The 16,328-nt window shown below is 49.6% G+C and overlaps 2 protein-coding genes across 2 annotated transcripts in view; one reads left to right on the top strand and one right to left on the bottom strand.

The window, feature by feature from the left end:
* uba7 (ubiquitin-like modifier activating enzyme 7) overlaps positions 1-11,338 on the top strand; it is a 32,582-nt gene extending 21,244 nt beyond the window's left edge. The window contains exons 22-24 of the mRNA XM_067239256.1: positions 8,085-8,186; positions 8,900-8,991; positions 10,469-11,338. Of these exons, the coding sequence (XP_067095357.1) occupies positions 8,085-8,186; positions 8,900-8,991; positions 10,469-10,598 (324 nt within the window). The 3' untranslated portion in view covers positions 10,599-11,338. The remainder of the gene's footprint in view (positions 1-8,084; positions 8,187-8,899; positions 8,992-10,468) is intronic.
* Positions 11,339-12,200: 862 nt separating this feature from the next.
* LOC136945795 (PAK4-inhibitor inka2-like) lies at positions 12,201-15,247 on the bottom strand. The gene is made up of 3 exons (XM_067239848.1): positions 15,123-15,247; positions 14,940-14,984; positions 12,201-13,275 (listed from the first exon to the last, which is right to left on the bottom strand). The coding sequence occupies exons 2-3, from the start codon at positions 14,940-14,942 to the stop codon at positions 12,334-12,336; spliced, it is 945 nt and encodes a 314-aa protein (XP_067095949.1). The 5' UTR covers positions 14,943-14,984; positions 15,123-15,247; the 3' UTR covers positions 12,201-12,333.
* Between the last annotated feature and the right edge of the window lie 1,081 nt (positions 15,248-16,328).

Here is a 16,328-nt window from a genome sequence, read left to right as displayed (position 1 = left end):
CATTTCGGAGAGCGCAGCGCGTTGCACCGCGTTGATTCCCGAAGCTACTCAGTTGAACCGTTTAGTTAAAACACAGTCAACTGTCAACAGTGGTTACAAAAAAGTGGAACCACTGGTTGACACTGGTTTGACAGCATGCATCCAGTCTTTCACATTTCTGCCTTGTGATGAGTCACCCAGTGTGACTGTGTGTTTGGGTCTCACCCTACGTGTTATGGAATATAACCGCGTGTAGGTGCTCAGGTCCGACATCCCCCCCACCACGTCCTCTTCAGACAGGAAGCAGCTTGGGCGGCTGCTGGGTTTCTGTCCGTCACAGTCGGGGGGGGGGGGGGGGACTATCTAAGATATGGGCAGCTGTCAGTAAACAAGTCCGTTTCATTAACTTGGAACAGGGAACCTATTTAGATCAAAGAGGAAGAGTTGAAAATAGACTGGCAAAGGTGTTCACGTGGAGCTCGTGTGACGGTGGAAATAGTCGTCCAGGACCGCAACATTTCAGTTGGCATCTGGCGCCGAGCCAGCAGGAGAACACATGAGGATCCAGGCAGTCAGAGGCGACGGAACAGTCCGGGGTGGGGGCTGTTCCTCTCCCGGTGGGGGGAGGGGCTTGGAGGACAGTTGGGGCTGACCCCGACCCACACAGACATCACTGACCCATGAACCCCAGTCAGGGGGGCAGGCGCCATCTCGCAGGTCAGGGGTGAAAAATGGACTTCCTGTGTCAAGTCGCGCCACGCCCCACTGGATTCCTTCATTTCCTGTCTGGTCTTGTCTTCCTCAGGGGAACAGTTAGACGTATACACTGGCTGGAGCAGAGTCAGCAGAAAGTGATTGTCTCTATGTGTGCATGGCAGTGCCAATGCTAGCACATTTGGTGCCCTAGAGCAAGATTGACCCCTGAAGAACCCCCCCCCCCCCTCCCCCCTCCCCCCCGAGAGCAAGAGCAGCAGTATATCGATCGGCGAGGAGGCAAATTGGTGTTGTTCCGTTCAGTTAAACATGCAACCCAAGGCTTGGGAACATAGTGTCCCCCCCCCCCCCCCCCTTGTCTTGGCACCCTATGTCACCTACACCGATGACAGGTACATGGTATCTCCTGCTTGTTCCCTTCACCTTAATCCATGCCGTTTCCCGGCCTCTCTTAAAAACAGCCTGCGCTGTCGGCATAGCTTATCACCACACACCCTCAGATCCCTTTCCTCTCCAGCAAGGCTCCTGGGTATTTATCCCAACACACTGCTAACCGCTTCCTAGCCAGTCATTTCCTCCTAATTAAGGTGATTTGGGTGTATCGTGGGCTTGTTAACCGATGCCCGTGTTAATGTTGACACTTTTCCCCCTGGTGTGTTTGGGGAAGCTAAAGCCAGACTGGAGGAGCGCATGTGCGAGGCCCTGTACGCTCCATGGCCCGGGTCTCCCCCCCACACACACACACACACACACACACACACGATGGCTGTCCAGGGGTCAGCGCGTTGTGCTGCGAGGCATTGACCAGACCAGTCACATGTCTCACTGGCTGTGAGTCTTGATGCCTGGATTGTGCTGCGACATGACGACAGCATGTATTGAACCGTCGTATTGAGTTGCCGATAAGACCGACGCCCAGGCCTGGGTAGCTGTTACGTGGACGTGTTACATCATCCTTACCGTGCCCTGAGTCTCCAAAGGTCATGACCCCTTGTTTCTGTGGAGCCTAATGAATACCACAGGCTGGAAGGAAACAGAAAACAACTCTATGAACAGGCTCTTCAGACACCTCAAGAGCGCTAAGTTTTGTACAGTATAAAACAAGTCTTCAAACCATCATTTCACCTGAGTTGGGGAAGAAGTAGTAGGATATGTACACAAGTAGCTGTAGATACCCAACTACATGTCAAGAACATCAAAAGATGATACTTCTTAAGATGCAGATTATTATATCCTGAGGTACCATGGCCTGAAAGCCATCTGTACTTGTTCTGAAAGCATCTTGATGTATGTGTATACAACAGTGACTGCATGCTGTTTGGCCTTTGAAGGTTTGCAGGATCCAGTCTCTGGAGGGTTTATAGAATGCACCATTTGTAAGGAGCAAACTTTATTGACTCTGTCCTTCTGCCTGAGGTTGTACCACTGAGCTGGAGCACTGTTATCTCCTCATTTGAAAGACAATCATGGAGATTCTGTTTGCTATTTACACGTCAAAGGAGGCCCTTGAAAGGGCCTGAATGCTTGTAGCCTGTGTGTTAAACTCTGCAGTTCCCTGAGGGATTCTGGTTGGCTGGCCAGACCTGCACCCCCTCCCACCCCACCCCCCTGGACTGGTCAGTTTGTCAGTTTGAGGTAATAGCCATAAACTGGCAATGGGAGTTTTTTTTTGTAATACTTAGCTATTTCTACCCAGCATGAGGGTTAGATATGTCTTATGGTCTGTGGTCTTTGCATATATATTGTTGCTACATCAGTCTGTCTGAAGTGTGTTGTAGCTCGAAATGGATCTGGACAGGTGGGCGAGGGGGGTGGGGGGAGAGAGGGGGAGGGCCCCCTCCCTGGAGAAGCTGATCAATAACACCATCAGGTAGCAGATGGCATCCCCAGGACCACAGTCTGTCTACTTTAACCACCGGTTTCACTTTGGGGTCCCTGAGACGTCTGTGCTGATCGTGCGGTGTACTGAAATGTTCCAGAACACTACAGCCTGGCTTGGTGTGGTGTGAGGCTTCTGGGCACGGCCGGCAGGGTGACTCTCCATCTGTGTTAAACATGACCCCCCCCCCCCACACACACACACACACACACACTCCATCTCGCCTCTACCTTGGTCGGTGAACTGCTGTACCAAGCACACACACGCGAGCCTCAAAACGTGAAAAAACGCGAACAACCAGTACCAACAGGTTACATATATGAATACGGTGGACAGTGTGGTGATCTGTGTTACCCTTCTGATGGCTTTGGGGCTCCTATTGATCTGGATGGATGTGCGTCAGCAGCAGAACAGCTGGCAGGCGACGACGTGACGTAGAGGAGACGTCAACAGAGGCTGGTTCACTCTGCCCTGACTGACTGGGATGGGAGAAAGAGGAAATGGTTTCTTCCCTCACTTGGATGGTTCCACTGTTTTTGTCTGTTGACAGTTTAACAGCCGTGAGAGAGGTATTTCCTGGATTTGCCCGAGTCACATTCTGTCCTGTGCGAGGAGATCCTGTCTGATGAATATTATTTCAGGTTGATACAACACGACAGGCTGTCGTGTTCAAGTTTGTGGTTTGTTGCACAATCAATTTCAAATGTTGAAGATATAAACGACTGTACTTGAACTGACACGTAAATTCGAAAATACTTAATCACAAACTGACAGGCAATCCCCCCGAGGGGGTTATTGAATGATAAGATAAGTCATTCATTTAATCCTGTCGCCCTTTAAAGAAGGCCTCAGCCTGGCCTTGGTAGAGCATCTGTCTTTTCTCTGATGTGAGATAAAAAGCTACGTTAAGTGAGAGCTTTATACCAGGAATCAAGAATAAGATCTAAAGGACCACACAGACCTTACTCAGCCGATCTGTCCTCCCTAAAGATCATTTTGAAACCGTTCAAAGACAGAAGGGGACTTTTGAGCCCTCAAGCCACCACGAGTTATAAAAACCATTCTATGGTGGAGCTTTGGCAAGGAGCTACGACAGAGACTGCAGTGTGACATTGCTGTTTCTTGCTGCGTGCCGCAGGAAGAAGGACTTATCAAGTTTAGCCGCATGACCACGGCTTCCTGTCGGTGAGAATGCTCCATTGTGTGAAAGGGCAGAATGCTGCAAATTATGATTACAGTCTGGCCCAAGCTAACTTCAAGGCCTGTAGCAAATGGCCAACATGCTTCTGCTTTGTGGCGGTGAAACCGCCTCTGGAGCGTTTTGGTTCCCTTCAGAGTGCAAATTATACAATGACAATCGGGGGGGGGGGGGGCAACTTCTTCTCCAGGGCGTGTATCGACCCCCCCCCCCCCCCGACCTGTTGTTTTTACCTCTTTTGGGGGGGTCCAAGTCTTAATTAGGGGGGTCAGACCCCCCCAACCCCCCCGTAATTCGCACCCTGGTTCCCTTATCAGTCCGGGCTGGGAGTTTACTGGACTCAGTGGCAGAATTTCCTCTGGCTTCCCCTCACTTGCCAGGTCGCTGAACTTCCTGCATGTGGGATTAGCTAACATTGATATCTGGCTGAGGACAGCTATTTTAAGTCTCCTTCTCTGTTATCGGACGCGGAGTGTATGTTTGTTGCCCATTACAGTCATGTGCCCTGGCTGCTAATGAATGTCTGTTTCATTTTCCTGTGTTTACGTCTGCTTCTTCTGGTTGGAGAGGGATGATAATGTTGGCTCGGAATTCATCTCTGGGAAGTCAAGAGTGTCCAGTGGCGTGATCCACATGGATCACAGACCTGCCCCTGACCGTTTGGACTGGTCCTGAGGAGGTGTGTGTTATCTGTTCATCAAGGTGTCTTTGGGATGTTGGCTTACTTCCAGGGAAGCTGGAAGCTCCAGCCCAAGCCTGACTTCCTCAGGGAGATCTGTCACGGTGGAATCCCGTCCAGCTTCCTGCTTCCTGCTCCGTACAGGACATCCTGACAGACAGGGGGAGCTCTACTGTTAGTAGAGGTCTGGTAGGGACTGGCAACGGCAAGAAGTGCATTTCTGACCAGGCACAATTGGAACATTCATATTAAACGTCCTTCCTGCTCATGAGGGAAGACAGGTGTATTGTTGGTCTTGTGGAAATTTTCATTTACATGTACTGTCATTGGGTACTCTCTTGATTCACGTGATGTTATTACAGGTACCAGAATGGAGAAAGAGACTGTCTTTTGATAGTTTAATGAGCAAAAACGCTTTACAGGAGCAGCTGGATCCAGCCTACAGAGTCAAGGTCACCCATACTGGCATCTCCTACGGTCTCCTGCTGTGGTTTATATCTCTGCATGTTGGCAAGCCCCCAGCGTAGATGTGTTTGACAGGGCCCCAGTTGTAATGCATGTTGATATGTGGGCAACAGATGAGAATGTTGGCTGGTGTCAGAGAGAGGGCTTCTTTAAAAAGCCTATCCCAGTCACTGGTGATGCCAGCGTTTCAGCCTTTCAGGCTGTGTTTAACCCACATTACAATGAAGAGCAGTCAGCCAGAGTTTGACACGAGTAGCCCTCTCACGTCCAGCTTGGGGCCTTTGACCAGATTAGACCCACTCTCTGGGTTGTATGGAACTAACACCAGACTAGAGTAGAGTAGGAAAAAATCAGGGGGATTTCTTCTTTACTTCTATTAATCACAATCAGTAGATCATCAGCCAGTGCATTCTTTACTGTACATGTGTTGTATCTGTAACTTATCATGTGTGCTGATGACGTCACGGGCCAATGATGTAGTATGCGCCCGATTGGATAATGAACATCTGTTCAGCTGCATGTTATCTTTGCTTTCTCTATTCACTATAAAGACCGCCCTTTGACCTTCATGCTTCAGAGAGAGACTTTGCCACTATTATCGTGTGTTGGAACCGGTCATTATTCTTTAAGAGACCGTCTCCAATCAGCTGGTTGTCTTAATACTTCCAAAACCAAGAATCTATACTGCCAGTCACTCCGTTCCAGAGATGGGGGACTTCCTACCACAAAGGTGACTCATTGGAGCACCCCATCCTGTCTGGGTTCACGGTTCACTTAATCATCGGGTTCTCAGCATTTGTAGAGGCTGCGTTTGCTTCTGCAAGTCTTTTGTTTTTTTTCCCGAAATTCAAGCACTTTATGAGTACGGTCACAGTCATTTGAGGTATTGGTAAGCTAGCTTGTCATTAGGCTTCACAGTCATTGTGAAGCCAGACACTGTGCTGGTTTCTTCATGGTCATTCCCTCAGATGTGGGACAAATATAAAAACCCATTAATACTTTTGTCCACTTTAATGGTCCTTTTCTTGGGACGATTGTGTTTTCTATTAGGAGAATTCACTTCCAAAGAGACTTGTATGGAGATGTTGGGGCTTTCTAACTCTTTCCAGCAGTGGGCTTGGTTCCACCATTTCTGCTTGTGTTTATTCTCCGCTGTGGCGGCGAGGGGGGTGACATCACTCTGGGCCACATGCAGCCGACACACACAGACCAGCCGATTGGCCCAGTGTTCCTGCTGGACTTCTTCAACAGATTTTAAGGAGAGGAAGGGAGGGGGAACTGATCGAAATAGCCTGGTTTACACTGCAGAATCCACAAGACTCCATGAGTAGCACTGCCCTTGTCCTGGTCTCTGGGGAAAACCTCCATCTGTTCTGATGGCAGACAAAGAAATACCGGTTCTCTCAAAAGAAATGTTTTTATTTATGTTCAACATTTTGTTTGGGTGATTTCAACATAGCTTTCTGGGGCTTTCCTAGCCACAGAGGCGTGGTATGTGAATCCTAGCCCACGAGCCAGCGGTATAGACTAAAGGAGCAGCCCCACTGTGTGTGTGTGTGTGTGTGTGTGTGACCCCAGGTTCTAAATGCAGAGGGCCTCAACCAGACCCACAGTTCCTCTTGGCCGCTGAAGCAGAGATAATTAGACACAGGTTTTGCTGGACTTTTGGTATTGAGCTCTAAGGCCAAGTCTCGATCTCTCACTCAACCCCCCTCCCTCCCCCCCCCCCCCCCCCCCCCCCCCCCACCAGACAGTTCCTGCCCTGCGAGAAGCTGCAAGGGACATATTTTGACATTTTTCCCCTGCGGGAGCGAGTCGCACCTCTCTTGAGTAGAATGTGGAATGACAAGAGAAGAAACCCCTTGAAAGTTGAAGGTTCTAGAGATTCACATGAATCGCTGTGGCTGGTAGAACGTCTCTGTTGGTGAGGATTTGAAACGAGTTGTGTTGGAGACCTTAGCTATGGCTAGCCTCCTCTGTGATACCAATGGCCTAATATGACCTGGAGATCATGAGGCTTCCTTGTAGCAGACCAGCACCATAGCAACGTCACACCATCACCTCGTGATGAAGAAGGTTTACGAGGAAGTAGTGGGTGAAAACTGTGTTGTCTCAGTAAAAGATAGGATGACTGGTTCGAGGCCCTGGTTTCCTCTCATCTCTTCTTTTCATCCAGACTTTAGAGCCAAAACAGGCCCTCCAGCTGTTGGAATCAACATCCCCGTCATCCATGGGTTTTGTTTCAGCATTCGGAATGGGTGAATCACGTTGTGCGTGTTCTCCTGCAACACGCGCAACATTGAGAAGGACTCTTGCGGTGAGGTTCTTGTTATTGTGTCGGTGTCAATATGTTTCACGCAAGCAGTATGGGTCTTTTCATCACGTCAGTGGTCGTCAGCTGTTGAAGAGGGGAGGGTCTGGCTTTCTTCTGAGGTGGACGGCATCAAGTGTATCTCTGTTCGGGTTTTCCATTCCTTATCCCCCTGGTCTGACTCAGCGGTTCCTGTCAGAGAGCCAGCCCCCAGACAGAGGCTCTATATGTGCGACCCAGGAAACACTGAAGGAAAACTGGCCCTTCAAACTCTTGACTAAAAGCCCCTGACTGTTGCTGCCATTGGATCTGCAGTCTGGCAAAGCATCTGGAAAATTCCTCAGTTGTTATTGCACAGTCGAGGGGAGGGTGTTCATATCCTTAGAGGTGAAGTTTTTATCAACCATATTCTTCAATGTCATTTTCTTAATGGCTCATATTTTCTAAAATACTAAACATTTCAACTAGGGACAGATCGTGGGTTTTTGCCCGGCACCTAGCTCACTGTATTCATGGGGATGGCATACAGCATAAATATTATATTCTCCCTTATTTCACTCGTTACAGCCGTAACGTTAGAGCTACTGATGCTTAACTGTCCGTAGCACTGCTGAACCGTGTCAGATGCTCTCCAGCTCAGAGAAGGAAACAGTTATTCTGACTCTGGGACAAAAGGGTTCCTAAATATTGTTTAATGTTCTGTGTTTTGAAAGTACACTTCAGCTGAATGATGTATTTGTTCTGGGTTATTTGGCATGTTTTGTTAGGAGGTTGAACCTACTGTGTGGGCTACTGCTCTACTGTATGTATGATGTGCCAGGTGTGTGTGTGTGTGTGTGTGTGTTGTGTCTATCTCTAGGTTGCAGAAAAGGAGTATTCCCTGTGGGATAACTTCCAGGTCCGGGGCAGAGGAGATGGCCAGCAGGAAATGACCTTGGGAGAACTGCTCAGCCACATCAAGGTACTATGCAGTCTCCCTCCCTACACACACACACACACACACACACACACAAACACACATACACGTGCTGATGGAGCTATATAGACTGTTAACATAGTTGTTCTCACATATGATGTGAAGAGTGAAGGACTGGAGTGTGGGGGTGGGGTGGGGGAGGGGGGTGGGTTGTGGTGGGGTGGGGTGGAGGAGGGGGGTGTCGTGGTTAGCGACTCATCAGCAGGATAGCTGAGCGAGGGGCCCATCCCAGACTGAAGGTGCGTATGTGTGTTTGCACAACTGCAGGGGCAGACATTAGAGACATGTCTGCACGTGCATTTCAGTGTCGAGATAATTCCTCTCTGGATCCATGCTCCTCCGCTCCCTCCACATTCTGCCCTGAGTCATGTAGGTCAGCTGCATTGGCAGCGTCTCAACACAACATCTCCAAGCTGCGGAGCAAACCTGCATCTACTTGCCCTGAACGTAGAATTGACTTGTTGTTTCATCCTCCCAATTTACTCGTGGTTAAATTCACAAAAACAAGATTGCATGTTTGCCTCCAGTTCCCCCCCCCCCCCCTGCCTCTGGCCTGCAATGATCCACTGGTGTACTTGTGGAAGCTGTGGGTCATCCCTGGACAGTGGCTCGCTGGACTTCCTGCAAATACAGCCTCTAATACTCTAATCCGCTCTATGCTGTGTGTAAACGTTCCATCGCTGGTGTTTTCTTCGCAGGAGGAGTACCACTTGGAGATCAGCAGCCTGTTTTATGGGAGCGCCGTGTTGTACGACGCCGGCCCCGCTCACCAGGAGAGACTGCTGCTGAGGTACGTCTCAGCCTGTAGAACCTGAACCGCCCTGAACCCGTCTGCTCTGTGTGACTGGAGACGACTGAGGGATTGTTATCACCGGGACAGGCACCAACATCGACACCACACAGGCACAAAAGCACGCACACCCATCTACATCCACACCAACAGACAGAAGCAGCAACAGTCCCTGTTTGTTTTAGAGGCTAATGGCAGGATGAGCCTCTTCCCCTTTGTGTCAGGACAGGGAGCGGCGACTCACTCGTCTCCGCGCTTCCTTTGCGTCCGTAACGGGAGGAGCGGAGAGGGGAGAGAGTTCATCCAGGCCGAGGCTACAGGACACCCGGTTGGCTCGCCTCGGCCGTGCCGCTGAGGCGCACGTCCCTCTTTTTTTTATTGCGCCACACTGGGGAGACTTTTCGTAGCTCCGGGCTTCACATTTCGACTCGGTCTTCTCCTGAATCTCTTTACCTCGTGTGTGCGCGTGCACAGTGCAAAGTAGCTTTCTGACGGCGTGCTCCTGTTTAACCCCTCGTGTTGGTGAACGGTGCTCCGAACGGGTCAGGGTTGGGAGGACGGGCCCGGGAGATATCTCGGGTTGACCCTCTTCTTCTCCCTGCTCAACCCCACGACGGGGTCTCTTATCTGCCTGTCCTCACCCCCCCCCCCCCCCCCACCTCCCTCTGTTCCTCCCGCCGCTCGTCCTGTCCTCCATGGGGGTCGTGTGTCAGCACCTCACTCCCAGGAGAGTGTGTCGTGTCGGCTCGTCCTTGTTCTGAGGAAGCGGGGGTGGGGGGTGGGATGTTGAGGAGAGAGGGCCAGAGGAGGCCTCATGACAGCAGGCATGGTTTGATAAATGCTCCCTTCAAGTCACATCCTGAGCTGGGCCTTCTTCCAGCTTCCGTTGTTTATAGTCCTCCTGGGCCGCACGGAGGAGAGGAGAGGCAGCAATCGATCCAGGGGACGTGAAGCAGGCGCCTGTCAGAGGGCCACTTGTAGGCCACGGTCGACGAGGCACTGAAGATGATTGGTTGTGAGCTCTTGTCGTGTTTTCTGTCGCGGTTCCGTCGCGATGCTTCTCCTCGTCCCACGGGGGGCAATTCCAAAATTGGATGTGTCACCCTGCAAGTCGGTCACCTCCTGAAAAACGTTTCGTCTACATTTACATTTACATTTAGTCATTTAGCAGACGCTCTTATCCAGAGCGACTTACACAAACAGGGACATTCCCCCGAGGCAAGTAGGGTGAAGTGTCTTGCCCAAGGACACAGTTGGCATGACCGGGAATCGAACTGGCAACCTTCGGATTACTAGCCCGATTCCCTCACCGCTCAGCCACCTGACTCTTCTGCTTTACAAATACACACAAAAACACGACCAAAAGTATAAAAAAGAGGAACGGTGCTTTTTTGGTTGTTAAAAGAAATGCAATCACATGACACGCCTAGCTAAAGCCTGGAGTCGATGTGTTTCTCTGTTGTGTGTTTCGCCACAGCGTGTCTGACGTGGTGAGGAAGGTCACCAAGGCGGACCTCCCCGAGCACCTGCACATGCTCGAGATGTTCCCCTCCTTCGCAGAGGACGAGGACTGCGAGGCGGTGCCGCCCATCCACTACCTGCTCTGATGAGGTCATCAAGAGTGGACCGTGGAGACGAGGGGCACAGACGGAGGAGCGGCGCGCCCAGCTGTCCAACACGGCACGTCATCGTCCCCTCTGAAATGAACCTGTCACGATCCAATTCTACTTGTGCTTTAAATGTTATTGTTACAAGCTTTTAAGTAGGGAAAAAGATTCATCTGTTTTCATTGACGTATATATATATATATGATGGGTTTGGTTTTTAAATACTAAGATGTCAAAACTGATTCCTGCTAGACAGCATTTGTAATATTGATAGCCCAGCCTTATCTGGCCATCACCAAAGCAAAGCAGCTCTAAGGGAAATGGAGGTCGAGCAGGTAATTGACACCTTTCCTGGAAAACGCCCTCCTACACATGCACCAGCATGTAGTCCCCCCAGCCCTGATCCATCCATCCCCTCCAAGCATGCAAGATGATTGCTTTTAAACGGACGTGCGCGAAACATATAGTGGCATACCATGCTGAGATAAGGCCAGATGTGTTGAATAAAGCCAGATATAGAGTGGTGGAAGAGAAAGGGGAAGAGAGGGGGAGGGGGGGGGGGTGTTCCTCTCCTCGCCTGGCCGGCCTTGACTGCTCCATTATGGGTTCTTATCAACTGTGGCTGTGGGTAATACCATGCGACAGATGCTGCAGCGAGGTCCGCCATCTGTAGTTCTGCGTGCAGGTCCTCTCAGTGTTTGTGCAGCGGGCTGTGGACACATGCCAGGGCATACGGATTAGATCAGCTGGGGGGGGGGGGGGGGGGGGTGGGGGGGCGGCTAGGGGCATCCGGAGCTAACAGCAGCAGATCGACCAGGGTGTCGGTGCTGTGGCTCCAACAGTTAGTGAACCATCTGAATACAGCTGTTGGGTCAGTACCAAACCCCCATGGTCCACACATACACACACACACACACACAGCAAATCACATCTGGGAAGTGATCCAGGCATGAGGTCAGGCAGCCTCCAGGTTTTCTGGAGTGGGGGGGGTGTAGATGTGGCCTTCCTCCATGCTCTGAGATGTAAACATCTCTGTGTTGATGTCAGCTCCAGTGGGAGCAGGCTGCCTCCTCTGTCAGACCAGCATGGTTATCTCACTAACCTTCCCCCTCTCCTCAGATCTGGGTGACTAGTGTAAATACTGCAGGCTTGTATTCTGATGCTGAAACCCTATTCTTTCACCGATTGAAAAAGGTATTTCTATGGTGTTCTCTGGTCTGAACTGAATAAAAGCTTGTTGACTGCCACTTGTGATCTGGGCTTCCTTGGAGACTAGATAGTTCATCATAACACCCTCTTTACTACTAGCTCCATTCAGCACAATGGATTTCTACCTGTTCATGTGCAAATCATGACTACACTAGGAACTACACCCACTTTTCCATTTGTATTCAAATGACTGTATACAATGGTCAATCGAACAACCCAACGTATTTAGTTCCTTTTTGAGTGAGTGAAGCGTTTCAGAAGTGATGTTGGCAGTTAGAGGCACTAAAGAGCTAGCATATGCTGTCTGGTCAGAGTCTCAGTCAGTAAAGGAGCTTTACATGGCCTAAGCAGGAACCATATTACCGGCACATAAAAATGCAATGAACACATTTTCATATTAAATAAAAACATTTTTATTGCAACGGTTTCAACGACATACAAATATGGACAGCATATAAAAATAAAAATATCCAACGTCATACGGTATTCGAATCTGTGAAAGGTCCGTAGCGATCGATCGCGTCACTCAGATATACCCGACGACGTCATTGCATATGATGGGCTGCCGACTGCCGGTCATCATGAGGGCGGTGAACTGGTAGAAGTCCGTTTCCGGTTGGTGCAGGCCCGTGTGGGACTGGTGGAAGAAGGGCTTGCGTGGCTGGAAGCCCACGGGGCAGGACATGCGCTTGGGGACCGCCGCCTCCCTGCTCACCCTGGAGCAGTCTGCCGGCCTGGCCCTGACCTCCACGCTCTTCGACATCCCCGCCAGCCTCCTGCGCACGTTGACTAGCAGCTCCTTGGCCGTGCGCCGGCCCGAGTTGGTCTTCGGTTCTGCCGCCTCAGGACACTCGGGCAGGTCCATCCAGTTCTTGATGAGGTCCGCAAAGCTGTTATCCCCCAGGACCAGGGGCTGTCGGTTCCTGCTGCGACTCAGCAGAGACGCCGTCCAGTCCTCGGGGTCGCTGGCCTCGAACGACGTCCAGCGCTCCAGGCACGCGTCCGAGGTGGACTTGGGGCGGATCCGCCCGCAGGGGCCCCGGTTGGTGCGCAGGCAGGCGGACGAGGACACCCGCACATTCCTGGTCCTCCTCAGCACCACACCCTCGTCCTGCCACGACGCTTCCGAGTAGCCCGAGTCAAACTCCAGGCTCTTCTCGCTGCCGGGGGAACCTCGCGCCGACAGACGCCGACAGCCCTCCTGCTCGTGCTCCCCTTCCTCTTCCTCCACGGGGCTGGCCAGGCAGCAGGCCGAGTCGTAGGCGCTGGCCTCGCTGGCCGCCTCGGAGACGCGCAGGCGGGTGAGGCGCTCTCGCTGCGCCGCCCGCCGGTGGCAGAAGTGGGCGGCGGCGAAGGAGCGGCCGGAGGGGTCGCTCAGCGGCCTGCTCATCTGCTTCAGGTCCTGCAGTGAGCGCATGACGTGCTGGACCTGCTCCCGCAGGCAATCTCCCGAGTCACCTAGACACAGCTGCAGAGCAACACAGGAGATGGAAAAGGGTTAGGCACGGCCCCACACACACACCCAGCCTACTATTTCATTTACTACACAGTCTCTCAATACAGTTGAGCTCTGTTCTATCTTCTTAATGTTTGAAACATTTTGGGGCTTTTTTTCACAGCTTTATTGGACAGAGACAGATAGACAGGGAAATGTAGGGGGGGAGAGGGGGGAAGCCATGCAGATCGGAACACCGTGTTAGGTCCTCAGCCCATATGGGACGCGTTCTACCCGAAGAGCCACCAGCGTTCCCCCGCCTGTTATATCCTTCTGGTCCCTGCAGCCCTTGACAAGCTCCTAACGACTGGCTGAGATCAAACCAGAGCAGCTCCCCAGCTCTGCTCCCCCAGCTGGGTTCTCCTCCAGGGCTCCACCACATCAGCAGGGCCAGACATTCCTGTGGGGCCCAGAGCAGCTTTCTGGAGCAGGCTGCTCCTCCTGCCCCACCAGAGAGCATGGCTCCGTGGGACAGGATGTCCAGGAGATCCCCCCCCTCCTCCACTTCTGTACAGCAGGAGAGGAAGCTGGACCAGCTACACTGAGGGATCCTGAAAGGAGCTCTGCTGTGCACATCCTCCACACTCATGCACAGGAGGGCCAATATATCCTCCACAGGATGTGACATCAACTCAGGAACTGGAATTACACAATAGGCGCAGGAACCCCCTTTGTATGAATAATATACCTGTCATCATTTCATTTTCACATATTGTCTGTAATACTGATTGAGTCACACTATGACTATCAAGGAATGAGTATTTGATGTTGTGTGAAATAGGCACGCAGAGCAGTTCAAATATCGAAGATGGCCCTAACAACGTTCCCTGTTTAACGAATTACTAACCCCCAGGGAAACACGAGCTCCGCTAATGTTTTCTGCAACACTTGTTTGGTGTGTTTCCATGCTGTATGGGCATGCTCGTTAAAGTTACAGACTCCAGCAGTGCAGTCTCCTAAGGCCAGCTTGCAGACCCAGGGAGAGGGGTGAGTGACCATGGCCTGATGTTATCACAGCTGTGGGATCTCAACCATTTGGCACCAGAGGGGAGCTCTAGACAGGCTCACAGAGACCTTCACACCTACTAGCCACCACCAACAAGTCTACTGTCCTCCATATCTCTAACGAAACAGCGTGGGGGTCTGTTTATGCTTTGAATCACACAGACAGTAGACCTTCAGAGCACGGGCAACACAGTTTGTCTGATAGGCTATCTAAAGAGGCGTTCTAGAATCCTCATCGCCATGTTTCAATTAAGTTTCAATGCCATTGTACTCGCCTGGTAATCGACTGTTGTGATAATGCTCAGAGCCATGAATCACATTGATAGCTATCCGAATACTGTGTGCTATCTCACTATATTATATACCTTTAAAGAATATCAACATTAAGGAATGAAGTACCCTTAGAATTGGAACTGACTTGCTGCTTTTTAATCTACAGAGTGGACATCGGCGTTCCTCATGTAGGCCTATGTCACTTAATGCAAAGTTACGAATGCGTGGTGCATTTCGGTGCAAGCCAAGCACGCGTCTCTCTCGTGACTGTACAGCCCTAAATCGCAGTATTATTCAGTTCCCTGTTGCTGTTATTTCTTAAAAACTAAATCAAAAATTAATAAACATGAAAAACTCACCATCGCTTTCACAGAAGTGTCTGGCTTTCAATTAATTATTTATTCCTGTAAAACAATTCAGCCAATATTACACAAGGCTCCAAACATGTTATTGTTAAATAAATAACACGTATATCTTTGACATTTAAATTGTTTACTAGTGTTACACAATTTTACTGGCACAAATTTTTTAATGGCACTTACGTTTATATGCTGCACTCGGTGGACGTTAGAATAAATCCACAATTGTTTTATCGTAGTTGATGATGTTCTTCTCTGACAACCCCCCTACAGTGGTTCATGTGCTGACTGCATGGAGGGTCTGAGTCTGACAGTGTTTTGTTGGTACTGGTCCTTCCCTTTTTGAGCCAGTTAGCGATCAGTGGAATCAACCAATAGCAAAGCGCCTGAAACAGAGTCGTCTTAAGTTCTGTGTACTGCATCTAAACATCAGAACCCCTCGCATCATCGTTTCTACTAGAAATTTAATTATTTACTTATTTCCACATTTTTCTGAAGTCTACTTGTTTGCTTAATTTTCCTGACATTTAAAAGTGAACACTGTTTAGTTAACATTAATGAAACATCTTATCTTGTCCATTAAGGATTACTTACAGATTTTGTTGATGGGAGATGGGTAAATTAGGTGGTATGTTTAATTAACCAATAATTCTATAAATGTACTGTATCCAGCCTTGAGTTTATACAAAGCCTGAGTACTACAATTTGGCCAACACTTTATTGTGTAAGCTGCCACCTTGTGGATATCTTTGGATGGCAGTCATATTAGCAATTTTACAAGTTCACTTGAGCTATGCATAGCAAGTTAATGTGTCATGATTTGCAATAGCATTTTTTGCTCACTGGAAGATTTGGTAATACTGGTTGGCACCCTCTTGCATAAACTGTACTTGATTAGTTTCTATTCTCCAGAAAAGCATTGTTCCATTTACATTTATTCATTTAGCAGACGCTTTTATCCAAAGCGACTTGAAATTGTTCTTTATTCCAGTTTGCAAGGTGCAATTATTTGTCTTTGCCATGTGTGAATAGCAGATGAATAAAACACTGTCCACTGTCCACTCGTCTATGTACAATAAATCCTTTTCCTGTTTTAACATTTGCAGACCCTTATGAAAAATGATATTACATGTGAAAGTAAAATATCAACAATATGACATGAAATCCGCAAAATGACCTTCCTAAAGACACTAAACTGAAGCCTTTGGAGATCAAGTGATTTATCTTTATTTACATTAAACAATTGTTTATGTAATGTGATATATACCAAAAGACTATCATGATTAATCACCTTGTACTTCTGTCTCATCTGTGTGGTCTATTTAACTCTTCATAGGTCATGTGAACAGAATTGGAGTAAAAATAGCCCTAATTCACACTATGGACAAA

The sequence above is a fragment of the Osmerus mordax genome, chromosome 1 (genome assembly GCF_038355195.1).
Source record: "Osmerus mordax isolate fOsmMor3 chromosome 1, fOsmMor3.pri, whole genome shotgun sequence".
Lineage (NCBI taxonomy): Eukaryota > Metazoa > Chordata > Actinopteri > Osmeriformes > Osmeridae > Osmerus > Osmerus mordax.
This window is presented reverse-complemented; position numbering and strand designations above follow the sequence as displayed.